This window comes from Malaclemys terrapin, chromosome 3 (assembly GCF_027887155.1).
Source record: "Malaclemys terrapin pileata isolate rMalTer1 chromosome 3, rMalTer1.hap1, whole genome shotgun sequence".
NCBI lineage: Eukaryota > Metazoa > Chordata > Testudines > Emydidae > Malaclemys > Malaclemys terrapin.
This window is the reverse complement of record NC_071507.1, coordinates 90,827,522-90,850,825: the sequence shown is the minus strand read 5'-3', so window position 1 is coordinate 90,850,825 and position 23,304 is coordinate 90,827,522. Positions and strand designations below refer to the sequence as shown.

The 23,304-nt window shown below is 41.4% G+C and overlaps 1 protein-coding gene across 3 annotated transcripts in view; it reads left to right on the top strand.

The window, feature by feature from the left end:
• The window catches only part of TULP4 (TUB like protein 4), a 258,811-nt gene extending 250,064 nt beyond the window's left edge, over positions 1-8,747 (top strand). For all 3 annotated transcript variants that reach the window (XM_054022342.1, XM_054022343.1, XM_054022344.1), the window contains exon 15: positions 1,415-8,747. In XM_054022342.1, coding sequence (XP_053878317.1) covers positions 1,415-1,531 — 117 coding nt within the window. In that variant the 3' untranslated portion in view covers positions 1,532-8,747. The remainder of the gene's footprint in view (positions 1-1,414) is intronic.
• The last annotated feature ends 14,557 nt before the right edge of the window (positions 8,748-23,304 follow it).

Genomic DNA, 23,304 nt, shown 5'->3' with positions numbered 1-23,304 from the left:
GAATGAGATTGTCTCTGTTTGTCCGAGTGAGACATTAATACACCAAAACCAGACCCCAGTGGGCTGCTGACAGTCTAGTATAGTGGCTAAGGCATTGGACTGGAACTCAAGGGAGCTGGGTGCAGTTCCTGGCTTTATCACAGACTTGCCTGTGTGACCTTCAGTCAGTCACTTTGTCTCTCTGCATCTTAGTTTCGTATTTGTAAAATGGGAATAGTACTTGCCTCCCTCCCAGGGTGTTCAGAGGATAAAATATGTTAATGACTGTGAGGGGTTTGGCTACTGCAGTGATGAGGGACATAAAAATACCAAGATAGATTGTCAGTATAAACCCATGGAAATGTTACTTTGCTTACCTATCTTGACCACTGATACTGTCCAAAAACAGATGGCTAACAACTTCAGGACAAATACGAAAGCAGTGACATTGGTTTCCGCTCAATATGATATATGCCAGTTTCTCTTTCAGCTTGTACTGCCCTTGTCTTGGAGGCTGGGGTCCAGATTTATAGATCCATAGATGTTAAGGCCCAAAAGGGATCATTATGATCATCAGAGAGAGACAGCAAAGAAATAAGCGTGAGTGTCATGTAAGGGGTGTGACCTTTGGCAGGTCTGCACACCACCACCAGAGATTACAGAGGCTTCTTCATACTGCTCAGGAGCTGTGCTGGGGGAAAGGATGGAGAGTGGTGAGCTACAGGGAGATGTGAGCAGGCTGGAGTGATGCAAATTGTCCCCCTTCTGGTCATATAAAAATTAATACAAAAAATAAAATCTTTCCCTCGGAGCTCCCAGCCTATCATTTCCTTGGTGTGCTGTGGCCACATGGAAGCCCTGGTAGCAGTTCCCCAGGAATTTGGAGGGCCCCCAGAGGTGGTGTAGAGTCAAAGGGCCTCTGTGCAGATGGCCCTGACCTTAAGGGACCCACGTGGGTCAGAGGAGTTCTGCCAGGTTTGGGGCAGGGCCTGCTGTGGCTTTCTCCTGGGAGCAAACTGCCTTCCTGATAGGGTGATGCAGTGGGATCTCTCTCTGAGGATCCCCTATGAAGATCCTCCTCTAATTTTTCTGAAGGAGCAGATGATATGGACCTTAGTCCTGACCCAGCATCAATGATTTCAGTGGAGTTAAGTCCACTTACACCAATGCTGAATCTGACCCTGGGTCTTTTAAGGCTGTGTATTTCCTTGACAGAGTAGATTTCTATGGGCCAGATTGTGACGTCCTCACTCATACTTGGTAGTACTTTGTTCTGCGACTGGCCCCATTGATTTTGTATGGAGTAAGGTACTATTCAGTGTGAATAAGGGTATCACAGTTTTGCTTTTTTCCTTGTTACTTCTTGGTCTCTCCCTTCTATTGACCTCTCGTTCCTTATTTTTTTTCCTCCCCTTCACCTTCCACCCTTCCCCAGGTAATGCAGTTTGGAAGGATTGACGGCAATGCTTACATTTTGGACTTTCAATATCCGTTTTCTGCAGTGCAGGCCTTTGCAGTTGCTCTGGCTAACGTGACTCAACGCCTCAAATGAAAAGAGCAGAGACTGGAGAGAGAAAAACCTTCTCCTAATGTCCGAACTGGAAAATGTCAGGGCGGCTTGTTTTAGGTGCACAAAGGCGCCGGGGAGTGAAGAAGGCAGTAAAACTGGAAAAATCTCTTGGTGCCCAAAAGAGGGCATTAACTTTAGTCATAATTGGGGTGGGGGAGCTGTTTGTTTGGGTTGGTTTTTTTTTTTAAACATCGTGCTGGGGTTTCAGAAAGAGCACCAGGAGAGAGCCATTCAGTGTTATATTGGGAAATGTGGCTTTTGGCTTGTTGTGGTGGTTCTGCTGTGTTTGCTGCAGTAGCTGACGTAAGCTCGTAGGGGGATTAAAAAAGACTGCTCTCTTTGATAGACTGCCTTATATCATGCTGTTCTTTTTAAAACAGGGAACATAACCTTTTTTCTGGTCCAGTTTGTACTACTACATCAGTGATAGCAGGAAAAAAAAAAAAGCTATAATACTTGAAGACACATGTTTCTTCTCTGATCATAGCTGAGCACTGCAGGTACCAAGGAGGTTTATGAAGGTCAATATTTAATTTATAAATACTGATGTATTATTCAGAAGAGAAACAAAACTTACCATTGGATGGTTTCAAAACACATTTCATCAACGAAGTTGGTGTCTGCTTTTTTTCTGTGCTGTTACTTGGGATAAATGTGTTTCACTAGATGATGGAGAACAGAAGCGGGAGGAGTTGTGAGAGTTGCATACGTACATGTATAGGTAAGCAGTATTCTTTGATTTGTACTACATGTGTGTAGTACATAATGCAGCCTGGTGTAGCACATGGGCAAGGGTTACACCTCTTCACTAAAAGATGTTTACATGTTAAGAACAGAATTGTTAAAATAAATAAAATGGGCCCAGTGAGTAAAATTCTTCTAAATCTATGGTGAATCAGAGCATTGCGTTAATTGGGAAAGAGAAAGGCATGTGGTGACAGTAGGAGATTTCTCATCACCGCTGGTTGGAGAAAAGGAAGGAAATACTGGAGAGTACCACCCCTTTCACCCACCTCCTATTTGAGTACAGCACTATAGGCTGTCGTTTGAATGGTTAACAGTCCAAAAAAAGAATGGGAAGCCAAAATGTATAAAGCTGGTTATGGCTTTTTAATCAACTATATACAGGAACAAGACTGTTTCTAACTGCAAATCTGTCTTATATAATTGAAAGCCTGTGTTAGGTGTTTCAATGGGTAGAGAGAGATTCTGTTATTGCTCTAGTGCTCTCTCTCTCACACATGCACACATATTTCTCTGTTGAATACAGTTTGATTTGGAAATGCTTCCCCAGCAACATATGAAAACTCTGATCGTTCATTAAATTAAATTCACAGTAGGTTGCAAAATGTAACTGTCAATTACCTTTAAAAATACTCTTTCAAATCAGGACATTTAGAAAGATGGGGTGGTGGCTGGTTTATCTCGGTCTGCAAACCTCAGTTTTACTCCTTACTAGGAAACCCTTCATAACTTTGTTTAAAACACAAACCATACACCAAGAGAGTAAAATATATCACTGATTGTTTGAAATGTCTGTAAAGGTAGGCTAGGCTAAGTAGGCTTGATTCATTGCCGGGAACCCATCAGGGGCACAGGACCCCCAGTGGAGGAAGGGATGCAGCAGCTCCCTGGCTCCAACGTCCACTGGGGACTCTGAAGCCAGACAACACAGGGTAGGTAATGCTGGCCAGAGACAGGTTTTGACAAGGATATGTAGGGATGTGCTGATTCAGATGATCTCCCGGGCAACCTCCACCAGTGTGGCCCCAGAAAGACCCACCTGCAAGATAATACTGTCCTTCTCTTATGGAGCCCCTGGGGAGATGGTGGTATAATCCCTGTATCATCTTGGGGCTCAGCAGTCTCTGCTTGCACATGGGAGTGGATCAAGCCCAATATTTCCCTTGGCATTAACTCTTCTATTTGCTTTTATGTATTCACTTTTGTTGAAACTCCATCAATTAGGTATATCTTTCTGTTACAGAGGAACCCCACCTCCACAGTTATTTAGTAGCTGATTTTAGTGACAGCTTCTGGCATGTGTGTGTGGAGGAGGAAGTAGACCGAGATCAAATGGGCTTGGTCCTGCTGACTTTGAAATCAGTGGGAGTTTGCCATTGACTTCAGTGGGAGTGAGATTGGGCCCCAAGTCAGTGCAGAATTACATGCTGTTTAGGAAACAGGCTTATTTCTTACTCACACAATTTCAGTGGTACTACCCATATGACTGAGGATTGCGGGGCTTGACCCAATGGTGCTCCTGAAGATATCCTAATAGCTCTAATTAATCCCATAAGCAAGTCATAAGCAGTATTGGAATATTGAGACGTGTGCACTGAACATGTTGAGGCCAAAAGCACATTGATTCATTTCTTCTTTTAGGAAGACAGGTGTTCTGTTGCTTTGGAGAAATAATCCTCTTAAAGAGACATTGTCAACTAGTTTTAGGCCAAGAATGCAGATTTAATGGAATTAAGTATGTTTGCACATGTGTGCTCAACATACCTCATCCAAACAGAACTGTTTTCATACTGCTGTTTTCTTTAACTTTCCAGGCAAAGATTTGTTGTCTTTTTTTTTTTTTTAACATTCCCCTGCAGCGTTATGAACCAAATTAACAGCAGAAATGTGCAAATGCAGGAAAACCAGAAAGCAAAAGTGGTGAAAACTTAAGTGAAACCTGCCAGTTTAGTTTTATTATCCAGGGTCCATTGGTATTTGGTTCTGGTAGCACACACAGTGTCTTGGAGCTTTCCAGACATAGAAGAAGAACTTGTTCCCACCTCACGGAAGCACAAAAACAAACAACACAAATGGTGAAAATAGTGATTTCTACCTTTCTTTCTGTTTTTATGTTATAAGGTAAAGAGTTTTTCTTCTGTAAGTATGTTGACAGTGTCCCTTTAAGTCAAGTTTAATGGCATAAAGACTACCTACGGTTAGGGACAGATTTTGCCCTCAATTAAGTATTTGTTTTCACACAATTCCTGCTGAAGTCAATTGAGTTGTATATATGTATCTGAGTGTACAATTGAGTCCTAAATTATGAAGAGAGCAGGTCACAATAGTCATTCTCTTTTCTTTTTTTTTTCTCTGTATGTTGAGAGAAAATGTAAGAAACAACTTTAAAAGCCCTCCAAACTAATACTTCCACTAGGATGATTTTAATCATGAAGATTGCTGTTGCATTCAAGCCAAAACACTAATTTTACATTTTATATTGCAACCTAGTTTTTGTGTAGACAATTGTAAGTTCTTCTAGGAAGAAAATAGCAACATGTTCTGAATTACCTAATTCTTTTATACATACAATAGTTTCCAATAGTTCAATATGGTTTTCAAAAGCTTTTGTTTTTAGTTGTGCAATAATTGTTAAGCCAAAGGGCTTACGTTTTGTTTTTTGAGGGGTTGCGTTATATTTTAAAGATAATTTAATGCAAATTTCCTGTTAATGTCTGAGTCAAATTATTTATCTTGCTTAATGTAATAAGTGATTTAGGGATTATTTTATTACTATGTACCAGTGAGTTATACACACTTTCTTATTTATATGAAAAGAGGATCTTTGTAATTAATTGTTTGCTAGCAATATGTTTTGCTGCAAGAAATTGTTTAAGAATGTGTATAGGACAACTTTTTTTGCTGGACAATATTCAACATTTTATAATGTAGGGAAGAATCTTGTTTATCAGGCAGATGGAAAAAGTAGATATGCTATTGGGGATTCTGTAGACTACATACAGTGCAGATTTTTGGGGGGGACCTGCAGAAATCTTTCCTCTATACTGTGTATTTTCCCATTGTGTTTTAACTGGCTTTTCAGTCACGGAGATGATTTAAAAAACTCACATCATGATTTGCTTTATCTTTTCTTAGAGCTAGCCTTGGTTTTGGGGTACAAAATAGAGGAGGGTTCATGTATAAAATAAGTATTTTATATATGGCTCACTTTGGGTGACATTCATCTCTGTGCAGAGGGCTAGTACACAGCCTGTGCATCACTGAAATCCTAGTTAAGGGGGCAGATTGCCTGTTGTGGTCAAGCTCTGCTCCTGTTACAGCTCCCTGATTCTGAGGCTAATCTGAGCTGACCCCAGCCCTGGGAATGCTTAGAGTAACTGAGAAGCTTTAATTGGCCCTACAGTGGAGGATAGGCAGAGCGGAGCACCTTTACACCAGCAGTGACTTCCCCTATGCCAGGGGATTTCCCTGCTGGCCTATTTGCAGCCAGAATCCATCCCCATTGCACTGCCTGAGTGGCACAAAGGGGCCAGATTTCATTTGACAATTTGGCTCTAGCCCTCAAAATGTGGTGTAAGTGGGTCTAAAAAATAATACACAGACCTTGTCGGCCCTCTGCAGAAGAGTGAATTTCATCCTGCGAACCTCTGGTACTATTCAGCAGTAGTACTATGGTTCTAGAATAGCAGAAATAAATAGGGGAGGGAGATGAAAGTAGCATAAAGGAAAATTATTGGGTCAAGTTAATAGGTTTACATTCATTCCCAGAGCAGGCAATGGCAATTTCCATATGCAGTCAGAATGATTGTGCGTATTAGGAGCTGTACAGTAAATTTGCACTAGGGGCCACCTCAAATAGGTAAACTCCATCTTAACCAACCTCTTTGGTATCCCCAAGGTTTACAGTCCACTTCTGTTCCATGTTTCAATGAAGATTCACTGCCACTATGAGGCAATCAGACTTTGCTTGTGCTTTGAGTTGTTGCTTTAGATAATTTGAGTACAGTTATTTCTGAAGTCTGTTTTTTGTGGCTATGTTACATCTGGTTGCCCAATGAGCACTTAGCAACTGTGTAAATCTTCATCTGAAAGGGTGAACCTGGTGGAGGAGGAGCAGCTTTGACAAAAAAGAGAGAAAAATTTGGCTTTTACTAGCTTGAAAGATGGTGTTTGCCAGAGCAGTAGTTAGTTGCACTATAATAAAAGCAAAAAGAACAGGAGTACTTGTGGCACCTTAGAGACTAACAAATTTATTAGAGCATAAGCTTTCGTGGACTACAGCCCACTTCTTCGGATGCATATAGAATATAATAAAAGCAGCTATTTCTGCAGGGCACAAACTACTCTACACTGGCACCTAGTGCTAGGTTGCCAACCCAGAGTCCTATTGACTTAATACAATCCTGTATGGGCACAAGGGTCTTCACGCATGAATCCTTCTCCGGGATCAGGACTTAAGGCTGTTGCTACATGTATCACACTGGAGTGAATTAAGCTATATTACCATCTCCCAGGAATGGTCTCAAAGGGGAATCGTTTTAAGATTACATTTTTTCCAAGTGTGCACAAATATACAGTCACACATACAAACTTTAAGGATTAAAAAATCCAACTCAGCACTGAGCATTGCATGTTGAGAAAGAAGTTTTAGGAAAGAATTGCTTTGGGGTTTTGATTGTTTTGGGCTGTATCTGTGGAAATAGGAAAATATAGCAAGAGCAGTTAAAGTAAGAGGACAAAGGAGGAGTCCCTGAAGTAATTTTTGTTATTAAAATTATAAAGCAACAACTCTAGGCCCATAATTCCGCAAATGTGTCCATGCAGGCAGCCTCCTGCACCATACAGATTGACTTGAATTGGGCTCTGCAAGGGTCTCTCCACACAGATACAATTGAACAGTTGGGACTATAATGACTTTGTGGGATGAAAGACAACCCCAAACCACTTCTCTCTCCAAAATGTGCACAGAAAAATTGGATTCATAATGGTAGACGGATGTAAAGGCTCTGTAAATGTTCCTAATTGTTCCCCTCCAATTTACACTAACTCCAAATTTAAAAATAAAATCTGATACAGGAGTTTTGGATAGTGACAAAGCTGTCTGTCTATCTGAATGTTTACTTTGTTGGCCAGATAACTGATTGTGAAAAGATGGCCAGATTAACATTGGTTCAAATAATAGTGTTAAGATTAAAAATAATAATAAAAAACATTTTCGTATAATGTTAACAGATGATTGCGTTTTCAGTATTTCATCAAAATAGTGCTCAGTATAGTTCCCATCAATCTGTTATTTCTGGTTCCTTGTTGATAGGACATGTAATTTTCCTTTCTTTTCTTTTGTTAGCTTGGTCTATGTTTTGCCTTTTGCTTCCTATTCTTTTTTTCTTACTGCGTTTTTCTCTTTGATTTGTGGGTATGTATGTGTGTGTTGGGGGGGATGGTGTTTAAGATCTCGTTTTTTTGTAGATACAAAATATGTAGTGTTGTTGAATCGCATGGGGATGCATTTGATTGAAAAAGGCACGGTAGTATTTCCTGAAAAAGATATTTTTTTGCATTTGTTTATAAATGCATTATTTTGGTACTGTAACTTTGGACATTTTTTCTGAAGCTATTACTACTGTTTTTGGCTTTATTTTTTTTTTAAACAAGTGTGCAGTCATGCGGGTGCCGAGATCCCTAGCCAAATGACCCAGCATGTTCTTTTCAAGCCTTCTGGGAAATTGGTACACTGCTGCGTACTATTACATAGGTACACTATTTTAAAAATATCTTTCTGGAAATGTTGAGGTTTTTTTAAATATGACATTCAGAACCAGGTTTTCATTGTAATTATAGACTTACCCTGATCTGGCTCTCCTTTTATGTATCTTGTGTAATAGAGTGTACGGGTGGTACCTAGAAAGCATTAATGGTTTCCCTTTAATAATGTGGTTTGTCCAAATTCTTTACTGTCTACATGATTGAGAGATGGACTGATAGCCCTATTTTTCCTTGATGATTTGGAGTTGTAAGAGTTGTCCAGCTGTTGCTTAATAAAATTTTGCAGACTAGAAAATCTATGACTCGTTTGTTGTATCTTGCTTCTTGTTGAACATCCCGAATGCTTTTAAAACAGGAGACTAGTCTTAATCAGAAATACATTAATATTCCAGAGCCAGCTTTCTTATAATTTGCTCTCCTGAACAACTACATCTCTAGACTGGGATTTCCCTGCTCATTCTGAGACCTGCCCATCATACCTGCTGTCATTCATGTAGGAAGATGAAAGACAAAGAGTTTTTACAATAATGTTCTACTGTGCTTGGATATTAGGCAGTTTGCTCTTAATTGAAGGAAATTACATACGGGATTTATGTTATTTTTCTTATTGCCACTTATATACTGGAAACTTTAATGTTACCTCAAATGCTCTCATCTTTAATAAATACAAATGCTATGATGGCTGGTAGTGTGCCTCTGTTGTCTTTTTTTTTTTTTTAATTGAAAAACAAGCAATGGGCAAAAATAAGACTAAAGTGGATTACCTTGTTTTGTGGTGCTAATATTTATAAAACATTAAATGTGAACTACAGTACAAAGTGTAATAGGGCAGGGCTTTTTAAATCCACTCCCTTGTATGTCACTGTCCAGTGAGAAGGACCTGCAGTCCCACATCATTATTAACTTCTGCAGATTTTCAGCTTTTTAAAAAATTCTTGAGCCCTTATGGTTGCAAAGATAACCTTGATCCAATTGTAGCCTGATACAGTGTTGTCTGCCGAGTCTGCAGACAGCTCTAGTGTTTATGCTACTGTAGTTTTCCCAAGAATGGGTGGAATCAAATAAACAAGACTTTAGTCCCTTTCACCACTGCAGTTCAGAACTCTGTGGTCAGCAGTGAAACTGACAGGAATCATTTCACCCAGAGAGCTGCATTGGAGGAAGCTGCTGCAATATAGAGAGGGGAAGAGGACCCAATGATGGTGGCCAAACAGGGATGGAGGCTAGGCAGGTCCTCTTTGCCGGCCTCTAAACTTGGGAAAAAAGAAAAAAAAAAAACTCCCTCTCTTAGCAACCAGATGGGAGGTAAAACAGTTTCAAATTTATCATGCACCTATTAGCCAAAGACTGACTAAATGTCTAAGTGTTCAGGAAAAGCATCCTAGTAAGAGTCCAAGCACCTTCTGCATTCCCTCCGATGGGAATGAAGAGCTCCAGTGGATCCCCTTATGTGTATATTTGTATGTCTCGCTCTTTGTATTTGTTGTAGACAGTAGTGGCATTAAGTCTATGCCATCTAAGTGGACACATAGAGTCCTTTGCCTTCAGTGCCCTCTGGTTACACCACCTGATCAAGAGATTGTTGGGGGTGAGATCACAGACACGGAGGTGGGAAGGGCAGTTGCACGTGAAGAGGGAGCTGGATTGGGCAGCATTTGTCTTCAGATAGGGACTACAAATCCTACAGCTACCCTCATTGTAGTAAACCTATATTTATGATTAAATACTTAATATGTAGCCCACAAGTCAAAATGAGTGATTTTTCTAGATCAGTTCTCTAGTAGTATTATTCTCTGATCATCAGGTTATACACTCTATCTCAGCATGGCTGGCATACTATATGCTAAGATTAGTGTTAACAGTGAAATGAAAGGAGACACCCTGCCTTCATTCTTAAATATTTTAAATTATTTGACAGCATTTAGCGATACTGTTCATACAGCATGAATGGGACAGGCTGGGGAGCTAAAGAATTGCCTAGTTGTGGAAGGAGCTGCATGATGTTATAAAAGGAAAAACAGCAGGAAAAAGTGAGGTTCATTTCAGACCCTTCATCCAGTTCCTCATCCAGGACAGTTGTGTGTTCTCTATTTCTTATTTTCTCTTCTGTTCACAAGAGGCAATTTTTTCAATCTATTTTTTGCTTGACCAAAAGGCAACCTATTCATCCTTGAAAGTGGTTTTACTGTGTTGCAGCCCCTGATATGTTCATCCTTTCCAACTTCACCACGTACTTCCCCTGGACAAAGAGGAAAGCCATACAAGTTACATTTTAACTACCATAAATAACATGTCTTTGTTCTCCTTTCTGATTGCTTTCCAGTTGGATGGCTTTTTTCCCCCCTCAAAACAAAGGTGTCTTTGTTCCCATAGTGTTATGCTCATACAAAGCACACGGGATCTTTATAGAAGAAGGTAAATGCATGGCATTTATTGAGAATACCACAGTTAGCATATGCTTTTTAGACTCTCTCCTGCCAGTGATGTTCATAGTTACCAGTCTGTTGTAGCTCCACTCAATCTAATGGCCAGTTAGATTGAACACGAGTGTGAAGCTGGGTTCTGTCGGTCGCGATCCGATGCTCCGAGGCTTTGCAGGACTGAACCCAGAGTTGCATGGCAAAACACCCCAGCTGTATAGTTGTAAATTCCCATTTGAATTCATGCATTTTGCAATGTCATTCTGTCATCCTTAGTCCTTAAGTGGTGTTATCATTTGATGGTTATTGTCGGGCTTCCCATCGTTATCTCTTATTTGTTGTCTCGCCTTCAGGGGTGCCTGCCTCACCTCTGAGGTCGTCAATGCTGCTAACATGTTTAACATCGGATACAATGGATGTTTTCTGATTGTCTCCTGGTCTTTCCAAGTCTCTCACTTCTTCTTGACCATCTGGACATTTGTGATGGCTTTCACACCTTATCTTTTCCTGATGCATGCATTCCTCATTCACACAAACAATCTCATACAGAAACCTTCAAAGGTATACAGACAGCAGTATTGTATATTCAGCAGAATACATTGTAAATCAAGTCTTGCTAAATCTTATAACTAAAAATTCACATTGGGGCTTCAGGCCCTCAACATTCCTCTGACAGGATGAAATCAAATCATACATTAATTCTCATAGTACATTATAAAATCCAGCTCCTACAATAGCTTTAGTGAGATTAATTTCTTCCTTTTGCCTTGACCACTGTGCTGTGTGACTTTTTGATTTCAAAGCCATTTAAGTCATCTCTTATTTTTTGCAAACTGAAATAAATGTTTATCTTGGAAGAGAGGCATCCACAACATGTGTAGAAGATGTAATGGTAATAACATTTGTCCAGGTGCAGCAAAGGAAAGACACTAAAGATAACATTGAAGATGTAGTGGCTTTTCTGCCATCCCTCGGAGCATTCAGTTAAAAGGACTCTAGGATAGTGGACCCAATCACCAGGCAGAGACAAATAATCAGCTATGCCCAGTTCAGTCTGTAGCCCTTTCCTCAGGGCTCTGTTTAGTCTTTAACACACACACAAAAAAGGGAAATTGGAACAACAACAAAAAGCACCAGTCCTGTTCTTTAGTTCAGACTGTGAAGCCCTCTGCCTCCAACAGCTTAATGTGCTGAACCTTCCCAAGCCTAAGGGCATCTGCAGGGCTTCCCTGTCCTCTCTCAGCCTTCTGCAGTAGCCACAGGAGAGTGCACTCCCAGTCCTCTCCTGGTCACAGCCAGTCTCCTGGGGCAGGAGCTCTCCTTTTGTATCCCTGGCTGGGAATTCTCAGACCCAAGCACTAGATTCTATCCAACTGGGTCAGATGATTCCCAGGAGCTGCTTGTGGGCTCCTCTCCAGAACAGGGCTGGCCACTCCGCAGTCCCACAGCCCCTTAAAGGGGCAGATCGCCCTGTGACAGACTCCTTTGTATAACTAGTATGATTCTGGTTTGTTTTCTTAACTGACCTTTCCATTTCACAGGTTAATTTACTCTTTGATGAAGAAAACATGCATGGTTTCAACACATCTCTGGGCTGGATCTATAGCCTTGAGCTGAATACTGATCACAGGAATCCGTGCCTTGAGGATTACAGACAATGCAGTCAGGGTGGATAAAAATCAATGATTTTTTTTTTAAAGTAAAAAGGGTTTTTTTTATTTAAATTGGATTTTTTTGATAAAATGCTTTTTGAGGGAAAAAACCTATCTAAAGATAGTTTTAATTAAGATACATTATAGCTCAAAGATCTCATAATGGAATAGGGATTATAAATTCTAATTCTATAGTATGAGACAGTATATTCATATAATGTTTAAGAAAAGTTTTGTTAATGAGTTCCAATAGTTCATGGATTAAGGACCCAATTTTATGGGGTCCCTGGGGCTTCTGTCTAGAATATTTAGGTTAATCTTTCTATCTACCCAATGGGACTCAGTGCTCAGTCTAGACGATACCATCAGAGATGCTTAGTTTTGCAGTTCTCAAACTGTGGATTTGTGTCTCCAGAGATAACATGCTTGTTAACAGCAAAAATGTTTTTAAATAAATAATAGAGAAGTAAGAAATAACAGACCTCATTCCTATTGTCCCTCTGCAAATTTGTGTACACTGAGTCAATCCCTTACCTCTCTCTAAAAGTGCAAAGTTTCAAAAAAGTTCAATGAATAGATCTGGACAAGAAGTCGTCGTCGGAGATAAATGTGAGAAGGGAATGTGCTTCACCACTATTTCACTAGGAGGGTGGTGAAGCACTGGAATGCGTTACCTAGGGAGGTGGTGGAGTCTCCTTCCTTGGAGATTTTTAAGGCCCGGCTTGACAAAGCCCTGGCTGGGATGATTTAGTTGGGAATTGGTCCTGCTTTGAGCAGGGGGTTGGACTAGATGACCTCTTGAGGTCCCTTCCAACCCTGATATTCTATGATTCTATAAGGGAGGGAAATGCAAGGCCTGGTTGCCCGAATGAAACAACATCATGAGAAGTGTTCCTTCTCAGGAGGAAGCTGGGTTGAAGATGATGAAAGGAACATGTCTGCACATGCAGGATCTTCAGGTTGGTAAACTTTTTTATTTCATACTTTTTTTTTTATTAAAGCTTGCCTGTCTTCCTTCTGGACTATTCTTGAATTCTCATGTTTGAGCAAAAAATATAGTTCTTACTCTGATACTATCATTTTACATGCAGTTCTGATAAAAAATAAATAGCTGAAATATGCTGATATTCCTTTTACAATTCACCTTGAAAGTAGTACTGATTGTCAGTGAATGCAATGAGTAATACTAAATGAGCAGTCTGGTAATAATTAAATAACTGCATTGACTTATTTTGTTTATGAGAATCCATCCTCAACATACAGGATTCTGAAGTCTATCCACCTTCAAGATCATCATCATTTTCTATAGTTTCAGAGTTCTCTGCCAATGATAGTGTTTCAGTCGCATCATGTATGTCACATAGCCACAGTATATCACCTGTAGCAAAAAGAAAAAAAAATCTCCATCATCCAGAAACAACCATAGAGAAGTTTGTGATAAGAACCAGCAGATTACAAAAAGAGAAAATTGATGAAAAAATTGCCCGGGTTGTTTATGCAACAAACTCTTCTTTCCATATGATTGAGAAACTACACTTCATTAACATGGTTCAGTCATTAAGACCAGGATACAGTCCACCCAACGGAGCAGATGTCACAGGCAAATTGCTGGATAAAGGGTATGAAAGAGAAATTGAGCAGTGTGCAAAAGGTCTAGAGAGTGAAATCGTTAACCTGAGTCTTGATGGGTGGAGCAATGTCCACAATGATCCTGTTGTATGTGCTTGTGTGATAACAGAAGAAAGGAATGTCTTCCTAACAGAAACAATTGATACATCAGGAAATGCACACACAGCAGAATACTTACAAGAAGTAGCAGTAAAAGCTATAACTGGGGGGGGGGGGGGGGGAATCAAATGTCTAATATGCAGCTTGGTCTCAGACAATGCTCCAAATGTATCCAAGATGAGAAGAAATTATTTAGAAGAGATTCCCAAACTAATAACATATGGTTGCACTGCTCATTTGAAGCACCTCCTAGCCAAATACTTCAGTGTTCCAGAAATAAAGGCTAATGTTGAAATTGCAAAATACTTCCATAACAACTACTTTGCAGCAGCTGCTCTGAAAAAAGTGGGAGGAACCAAACTAACTCTCCCACAAGATGTGCGATGGAACTCAGTAGTGGATGGAACTCAGTAGTGGACTGTTTTGAGAACTATATCAAAAACTGGCCTAATTTGATGACCCCTTGTGAACAAAATTGTGAAAAAATAGATGGCACTGTCACAGACAAAGTTCTCAACGTTGGGCTTAAGAGAAATGTTGAACACATGCTGAATACCCTGAAGCCTATTTCTGTAGCCTTGAACAAAATGCAGGGAAATAGCTGTTTTATTGCTGATGCTGTTGAAATTTGGAAGGAACTTAGTGAGATCTTAAAAAGAGAAATATGCAATGACGGAGTTAAATTACAAGCATTAAAAAAACGAATGGGACAAGCACTATCTCCAGCTCATTTTTTGCAGATATTCTCAATACTCGGTACCTGGGTCAAACCTTAACTGCTGAAGAAGAGGAGTTGGCTATGACACGGACATCCAGCAATCATCCCTCCATAATGCCAATTATAATAAACTTCAGAGCTAAGGGTGAACCAATCAAGAAATATGTTTGCTGATGGTGTTTTAAAGAAAGTCACACCAGTGAACTGGAGGAAGTCACTTAAGCACTTGGATTCAGAGACTGTTGAAGTGATAATCTCACTTTTAACAGCAGTAGCTTCTTCTGCTGATGTAGAAAGAATATTGTTTTCCTTTGGACTAATTCATTCCAAATTGAGAAATCGTTTGGGACCTGAAAAAGCAGGAAAGCTTGTTTTTTCTTTTCCAGCTTATGAACAAACAGGAAAATGAAGGTGAAGACGACTGAGTTAGCTGCAGAAGCCAATATTTTAAGTTTCTCATGTTGACCTGGCTGACATAGTCGATATTTTTTAAAAAAATATTTCATTTAACTATTTTAGTTAAACACTTAACAAAAACAAACCTGATTTTAAAAAACTTGAATGTTTAGCTAAATTCAAAAATTCATATGCTTGTTTTGTTAAAATATTATATATTTGCTGTTGAAGAAAAAAATCAAGAATACATAATGTTATTGTTTTAGTTAAATAAAACAGTTTAAATGTCTGTCTGATGGTGTTCTCCTCCTAATATAGCATGGTAAGAAAATCCTCAAAATATTAATGATTAACCTGTTGAATTGGAGATAGTTCACCTCCCAATGACTTCATAAATATCTGCTTCAATTATCTTTGGGAAATGAAATAACCAATCATTCATTTTCTGATATAGCTGTAAAATTGATCTGAAACATTTTCAAAATAAATCACTGTTTAAAAATGTATAGTGTGTACCTTCTAAAAATGAAAGCTACATTTATCTCAGAGTTGTGAAGAATATGTATTAAGGTTATAACAACCAACAAGAATACACTTTTATGTAGAAATCCATGATTAAATAGGGTCTGCCTGACTAGTGAGGATCACTAGTAAAATCAAATCCACCCTGGATGCAATGCTGGGATTGCTGGACAAATGAACTGGAGCTCCCTCCCATATGGCTCCTGGCAAAGTTTCTTCTAATACCGTAAAGCTGAAGAGCACCGCAGTAAATGTTACCCCTGTTGTATCCAGAGCAAAATCTGTTCAGTGGCTAATCTATCATTGCAATTCACCAGTGCTGCATTCTGTGACACAGTGCACCCAGCCCTTCATGGCCCCCTACTAGAAGCCCCACAGTCATACCACACCCTGCCCCAGTAAAGAAGCAATGAAGATGGGTCCTCCAGGCCTGCCTAGACAGGGTGCGTAGAAGCAACCAATCAGAGCCCAGCAGGCTCAGATAAAAGTAGTGGGTCACTTCCTGGCGGGGGCCAGAGGCACAGGGCTAGGGATCCTCTGCTGGTCACAGGTGCTCAAGGGAGAACCAGAAGATGGGCTCAGGTGGCATTGGCATGCAGCAGGGAGGAAGAGGATCTGAGAACTTCAGCCCTGAGGTCGGGGATGAAATGAAAGGGGCTACAGGGGAAAAGGCCCAGGGAACAGCCGCAGTGAACTGGAGGCCACAGTATGTGGTTGCTATTCATAGGGTCCCTGGGTTGGGACCTGAAGTAGTGGATGGGCCTGGGTTCCCCCACCAGCAACTAGTGAAGTGGCCTAAGCCCCAAGAGGGGAAGAGGCTTGTTTAGAAGCCCCAGTAAAGAGCAGGATTTAAAAGGCCCAGAGACTGGGCTGAAGACCCTAATGAGGGCAGATAGTTTTGTTGTACTTTTGCTACCCTGGAAAGGGTGCATCCATTTTTGATTGTGTGACTTGGCTGGAGGGCTGATCCATTGAAGACCTGCCTACTAAGGTCAACAAACTACAGGGGGCGCCAGCAGCAGGACAAATATTGCAGTACCACATCCAGCCACTAGGAGGCACTGGAGGTGAGTGCCCTGTTAAATGTTCTTACAACTTTCCTCCTAGCTTCTCTATATTGTCTTTTCCCTGATGTATGCATCAAGCCATAAGAAATTAAAAAGAAATTCATCTCTGTCCCAACCCTGAAAAAAGTCGTGCTTCTGCTTGTAACATAGTGCTTACCACCTGGCCTTCTAAGATTGGAGACTGTATTAAAAGCCATGCTGCTACTGACAACTAAGGAGTTTTAGAAGTCAAAGTGGCTTCTATCCCTATGGGCACTTGTGACGTATGCTATCCTCAAGATATAGCTTTAGTATGGCAATAACTGGTCCCATTCTGCATCTGCACCATTTTTTGATAAGAAGCAAAGAACAACAGGGAATCTTGGAAGTGAAGCTACTCAAAGGAAAACTAAAGGTAAGTAAAATCATCAGCCTTTGAATCTTCTCAACTGACCCCTAACAACACTCACCTAGAACGTGTCTTAGGCCAACATTAGTGTTAATAATCTTTACTGGTGCAGTTCAGAAACCTGTGAAATGACCATGAATTGCATCAATTTCACTTCAGTGCTTCTTGCGAAAGCTGGTGCTGGGTGGCGCAGGGGAGAAGTCCTCTCTCACACAAGGCAAGGGGTAAAGTAGTGGAGATCCTCCCTCCCCACAACAGCCTCAAAACTCTGAGATAGGAGGGCAGAGAGTGAGGGCTTCCAATTTAACCCCTTCTACACTGAAGCTGATACGACAAATGATGCTCCAGTGTGGAGTCCAGGATCAGTACTTGTAGGAATCCCAGCAACTTGGGTGGACTGGGCTCCTCACTAGGGTATTGCCCCTGGATTGCAGGGGTCATCTCTTTTCTTATAGTAGCATCTGCTTATGTTTCTAGCAGACTTCCAGCCAGGGCATCACATCAGAAACATTGATGAATTATGTTTTGCCTTAGATTCCTGTCATCAGTTGGTCCAATTGTATCTAGCATCCCCATGCATTCTTGCTCAAAGCTACTAGGTGATGCTGCCATCTTAACTAGGATTGTTTGAATTCACCTTGAAACTCTTCCACAGGAAGTCCAATCTCTCCATCAGGGGTCGGCAACCTTTCAGAAGTGGCGTTCGGAGTCTTCATTTATTCACTCTGATTTAAGGTTTCACGTGCCAGTCATACATTTTAACATTTTTAGAAGGTCTCTTTCTATAAGTCTATAATATATAACTAAATTATTGTTGTATGTAAAGTAAATAAGGTTTTTAAGATGTTTAAGAAGCTTCATTTAAAATTAAATTAAAATGCAGAGTCCCCCCGGACCGGTGACCAGGACCCGGGCAGTGTGAGTGCCACTGAAAATCAGCTCATGTGCCGCCTTTGGCACGCGTGCAATAGGTTGCCTACCCCCGCTCTCCATTTTAGACACCTTATTTCTGCTAATATCAAGGGAAATCCTGTGACCAGATCAGTTCTGTGCTTGGTCTGTAGCTGGGAAGGGAATGAACACTGATGAGATCTGTATTAAGGACCTCCTAGAGCAGGGACGGGCAAACTTTTTGGCCCGAGGGCTACATTGGGTTTCGTAAATTGTATGGAGGGCCGGTTAGGGGGTCATGGCCCGGCTCCCATCTCCTATCTGCCCCCCCACACCCCCAGGACTCCTGCCCCATCCAGTTCCCTGATGGCCCCTCTGGGACCCCGCTCCCTGTCCCCTGACTGACCCCGGACCAACGCCGCCCTATCCAACCCCTCCTCTCATTCCTGATGGCCCCCCCGGGCCCCCAGCTCCATCTAACTACCCCTTCTCCTGTCACCTGACTGCCCCCTGCCGCCCCATCCAACCCCTCCTCCTTCCTGACTGCCCCCCCCCAGGACCCCTACCCCCATTCAACCCCCTGTTTCCTCCCAACCACCGTTCACACCCCCGCCCCCTGACCACCACCCCAACTCCCCTGCCCTCTATCCAACCCCACCACCACTCCCTGCCCCCTTACTGCGCTGCCTGGAGCACCGGAGGCTAGCAGCGCTACAGCTGCGCTGCCCAACTGGAGTTGGGCCATGCCGCCGCCACCATGCAGCACAGAGCACCAGGTCAGGCCGGGCTCTGCAGCTGCGCTGCCCCAGGAACTCACCGCCCCGCCACCCAGAGGACTGTGCTGGTGGCTGAGCAAGCGAGCTGAGGCTGCGGGGGAGGAAGGACAGCAGGGGAAGGGCCGGGGGTGAGCCTCCCGGGCCAGGAGCTCAGGGGCCGGGAAGGACGGTCCCGCGGGCCATAGTTTGCCCACCTCTGTCTTAGAGAAAAAGACTGGCTTAGTTTCATTTTAAGAAGCCCTTTCCTGACACTGTTGTGCTCTTTCCTTGATAGAAAGACATGGATGAGATACTATGTAGCTGGGAAATAAGTATTCTCTTCTTGATGCTTTTCAACATTATCCCGATCACACCAGCTATAATTGCTACAAAGACAGGTGAAAGGAAGGAAGGAAAACAGTGCTCTGGTCATAGAGATTAACTGAAAGAGAATATTGCCAACCCCGAGCAGTCAAGCCATGAATCAGGGCCCAAAAAGTTTTGTTTGTTTTTTTAAATAATATATTTTGGGTTCTTTTCTTTACCTTCTGGTTCCTGAGCTTTAGGATGCACTCAGGTCACATATTCAAGTGTCTAGCCACAACCACAAGGGCTAGACACTTCCTTTCTTTTTCAATGAAAGTTGAGATTGTCACGTAATCCCTTGACTAAAGTAGCTGGGCCTTCCAGAAAAACACCAAATATTGTGAGACTTGCAATAAAATAGCAGGAGTTGGCAACCCTGCCGGGGGGTGCACAATTCTCCTCACGTTCAGGCAGGGCCTTTTCCAAAAGGGGAAATGGGGAGTGTCTGCGGGGTGATAATCAAAAAGGGGTGGAACAAAATGTGGATAAACCTGCTGGCTCATTACTAGGCAGTAGTGCCCTCACACCCAGTTCAACAGCCAGCCAGAGGCAGGCTCCCTAATTGCTCCAGCACAGGGAAGGGAAGTGATATCCAGAGGTCAGCAACTGCATGGCAGCAGGAGGAACAGCCTAGAGGCAGCACCTTGGGAGCTGACAGTGGACAGAAGGCTGAGAGCTGGAGTGGGGAGCAGCCTGTTGCAGGCAGGTGGCTGGTGAATACTTAGGAATGCCCTGCAAACAGGAGGGTTGGGTGGATGGTCCTTGTGGTGGTCAGACCTTGATATTTATGCAGAAACGATATTCATAAACTATACATTTGTCACTAGACTTGCCTGTGCCTTTACTGAAGTTTACAATAGAGTTATCACTAATTTCATACCTAAGATGCTTGGAGAAATGTACCTCCATGAATATATTTTTTTAATTATATGAAATATTCAACCTAACAAAAGGAATATTTTACCTTCTCTTCCCAAGTCTCAGGAATGTAACCCCTCCTTAGCCATAAAACCATGTTTATTACCAGTAAGAGTATTTATACAAATTCAGAAAAACAGAATTTTAAACTTTCTTAGAATCATAGAACCATAGGACTGGAAGGGACCTCGAGAGGTCATCTAGTCCAGTCCCCTGCACTCATGGCAGGACTAAGTATTTGTCCAACCTGCTCTTAAAAATCTCCAATGATGGAGATTCCACAACCTCCCTAGGCAATTTATTCCAGTGCTTAACAACCTTGACAGTTAGGAAGTTTTTCCTAATGTCCAACCTAAACCTCTCTTGCTGCAGTTTAAGCCCATTGCTTTGTCATGCTTTCACTTTCTATGCCCATTTCTCTTATGCTGTGTTTTGAAAAATGGATGTAAGCTTGGTTGTGGTGACTGGTGCTTTGTATGGAATGTTTGATAGGCGTTAATTGTAAAGACTGCAACTAGTAAACACAAGAGGGACTTGAGAAGTAACACCAAAAACCCTTATCAAACAATAAAACCTTGGTGGGTAAAAGGGACCTCTGCCAGTCCCCCTTTCTTTTCAACAAAAAAACTTCTACTTCTGTCTTTAAAACCCTCTAGGGAAAACGTGAAGCTGGAAATATTTCAAACCTTTATTTGTTAGGGTTGAAATGGCAAATGCCTTTGTAAAATGCATACTTCCAAATATGTTAACTGAATACAAAGTTCCTAATATCATTGCTATGTAAATGGTAAAATGCTTTATATACCAAAAAGGACTCAAATGGATTTTTATAATAGTAATTAGTTTAGCAAGTTCATTAAAGTATAGAATATTTATATTCATGGGAAATTAATTAGTGGCAGTGCTCAAGCAACTCCCTTACACAACTCAGGAAGACAAGAAAAATAGTCTTTCCAAAAAACTGTCATGTGGTATCAACTTAAGATAGAGACTTTCTGAGGGTTATTTAATGTAAAGATTTTGAAAACTAAAAATTTCCTATAAAGAAGAGGAGTGTTTGGACTTTCTGAAAACAGAATTTAATTTCCTGTTGAACTCTAATAAAATTGAAGGAATGGTTCAAAATGAATTGAATAAAAAGGAAGAGTTACGTTCTAACTGTAAAAGGTTATCTGGATTTTTCCCTCCACAAGAAGAACAAAGTCAATTAGAAATGATGCATAGTCATTAAACAGACTGCATATTCAGGAACTGAAGATGTCACCTACACCAGCTTGTGAAGGCATGGAGCCAATGAAAGAGTAACAACAACCACATTGATTCTAAACAAGCCTGAAAGAGGTGTGTTTTCCTTCCTGTTTCCATGAAATTATGAACAGAGCATAAATAAACCTGAAATGACCACTCCTCATATAACCACTCGCCTTCTGCTACCCTGCTTAAACAGCAAACTCTCAATGTATCCTGTCCATCTCAACAAGCAAGCTGCCACAGCAGCTAGGAAAAACAGAAAAGACTCGAGAAGAAACCAACCCAAGGAAACCTGGCAAGACTTCAACGTGGACTGGTGAAAGAAAGTTAACTAAGACACGGGGAAGGAATTATATTGAAAAACTCATGTAATGATTTTGTTGGAATATTGAAATGCTGTTGTAACTTAGGCTTGGTCTACACTAAACCCCCAAATCGAACTAAGGTACGCAACTTCAGCTACGTGAATAACGTAGCTGAAGTCGACGTACCTTAGTTCGAACTTACCGCGGTCCAGACCCAGCAGGCAGGCTCCCCCGTCGACTCCGCGTACTCCTCGCGGCGAGCAGGATTACCGGAGTCGACGGGGAGCACTTCTGAGTTCGATTTATCGCGTCCAGACAAGACGCGATAAATCGAACCCTGAAGTTCGATTGCCTGACGCCGAACCAGCGCGGTAAGTATAGACAAGCCCTTAAAATATTAACAATTTCTCCTGTTAATCACCAAATGGTTAGACCGTGTATTCCTAGAGAGGAGATGGGCAAAAGACTGATAGAAAAATAGTGGGTTTTAATTGATTTAAGATTCTTAATATTTGTTTACTGGCCTGTCTCAAGACAGCTCTTAAATGGCTTCTCCTAAGTAACTGATTTAAATATTTTCTTTGATATCATAGGATTTAGTTAAGATTGCTTACTATGCCCATCTATAAACTGGCTGGTGGTGATTGTTGTTGTTACTAATAATTAGCCAGGTTCCACCTGCCCTTAAATTGTCTTGCCCACACATAAAACATCTGATAAAATACTAAGACTTAGTTCACAATAACTTTGGGAAACAATATACTTTGGTCTTAACTTACCAAATGAATAATATCTCAGAGTTAGTCCATTCGCAAAGGTGTAATATCTGCTAAAAGCTCGCCACAGAAGCATACAGAAGAGATTGTAATAGAAGTAACCAGTTCATCATTTGTGTTTGTCTAATGTTTTCTTTTCCTTCTTGTAATAATAAATAGCCATGGTTAATAACTGTGATTATTTTGCTTAGTCTTGAATCTGGTGTCCCCTAAGGTATGTAAAAGAACCCTGGGACAAAATAGTGAGACTCTCATCCCCTGAGAGAGTCTCATGAGTAGCCTGTATCAATAATGCCATCTTTTGATGTGGCTTTCCCAGATTTGGCAGTAAGAGATACAGTGAGAGCTGGCCTACCATTTCTTGTTTCTTTAAACTAAATATTTTTAGAAGAAAATTACTTGGCATCCCGTAATTGAAAATTACCCCTTTCTACCTCACAGCTTGAACAAGATCACAGCTTACAGACAGGAGGACTGACTTGAGGATCTGCTGGCCAGTGCGTGATTGCCTGGAGTGTTGTATGTAAAACACGGGAGGTAACTGTCCTGCTGTACTCAGCACTGAAAGGCCCCAGCTGGAGTACTCTGTCCAGTTCTGGGCACCACAATTTAGGAAAGATGTGGACAAATTGGGAAGAGTCCCGAAGAGAGCAACGAAAATAATAAAAGGTTTAGAAAACCTGACCTATGAGGAAAGGTTAAAAAAACTGGGCATGTTTAGTCTCGAGAAAACAAGACTGAGAGGGGACCTGATAGCCGTCTTCAAATATGTTAAGGGTTGTTACAAAGAGGATAGTGATCAATTGTTCTCCATGTCGACTGAAGGTAGAACATTAAGTAATGGGCTTAATCTCCAGCGAGGGAAATTTAGGTTGGGTATTAGGAAAAACTTTCTAACTCTAAGGATAGTTAAGCTCTGGAATAGGCTTCCAAAGGAGGCTGTGGAGTCCCCATTAGTGGAAGCTTTTAAAAAACAAGTTGGACAAACACCGGCCAGGGATAGTCTAGGTTTACTTGGTCCTGCCACAGCACAGCAGGCTGGACTTGATGATCCTTAAAGATCATCCCTGGACTTAAAGATCCTTCCAGCCC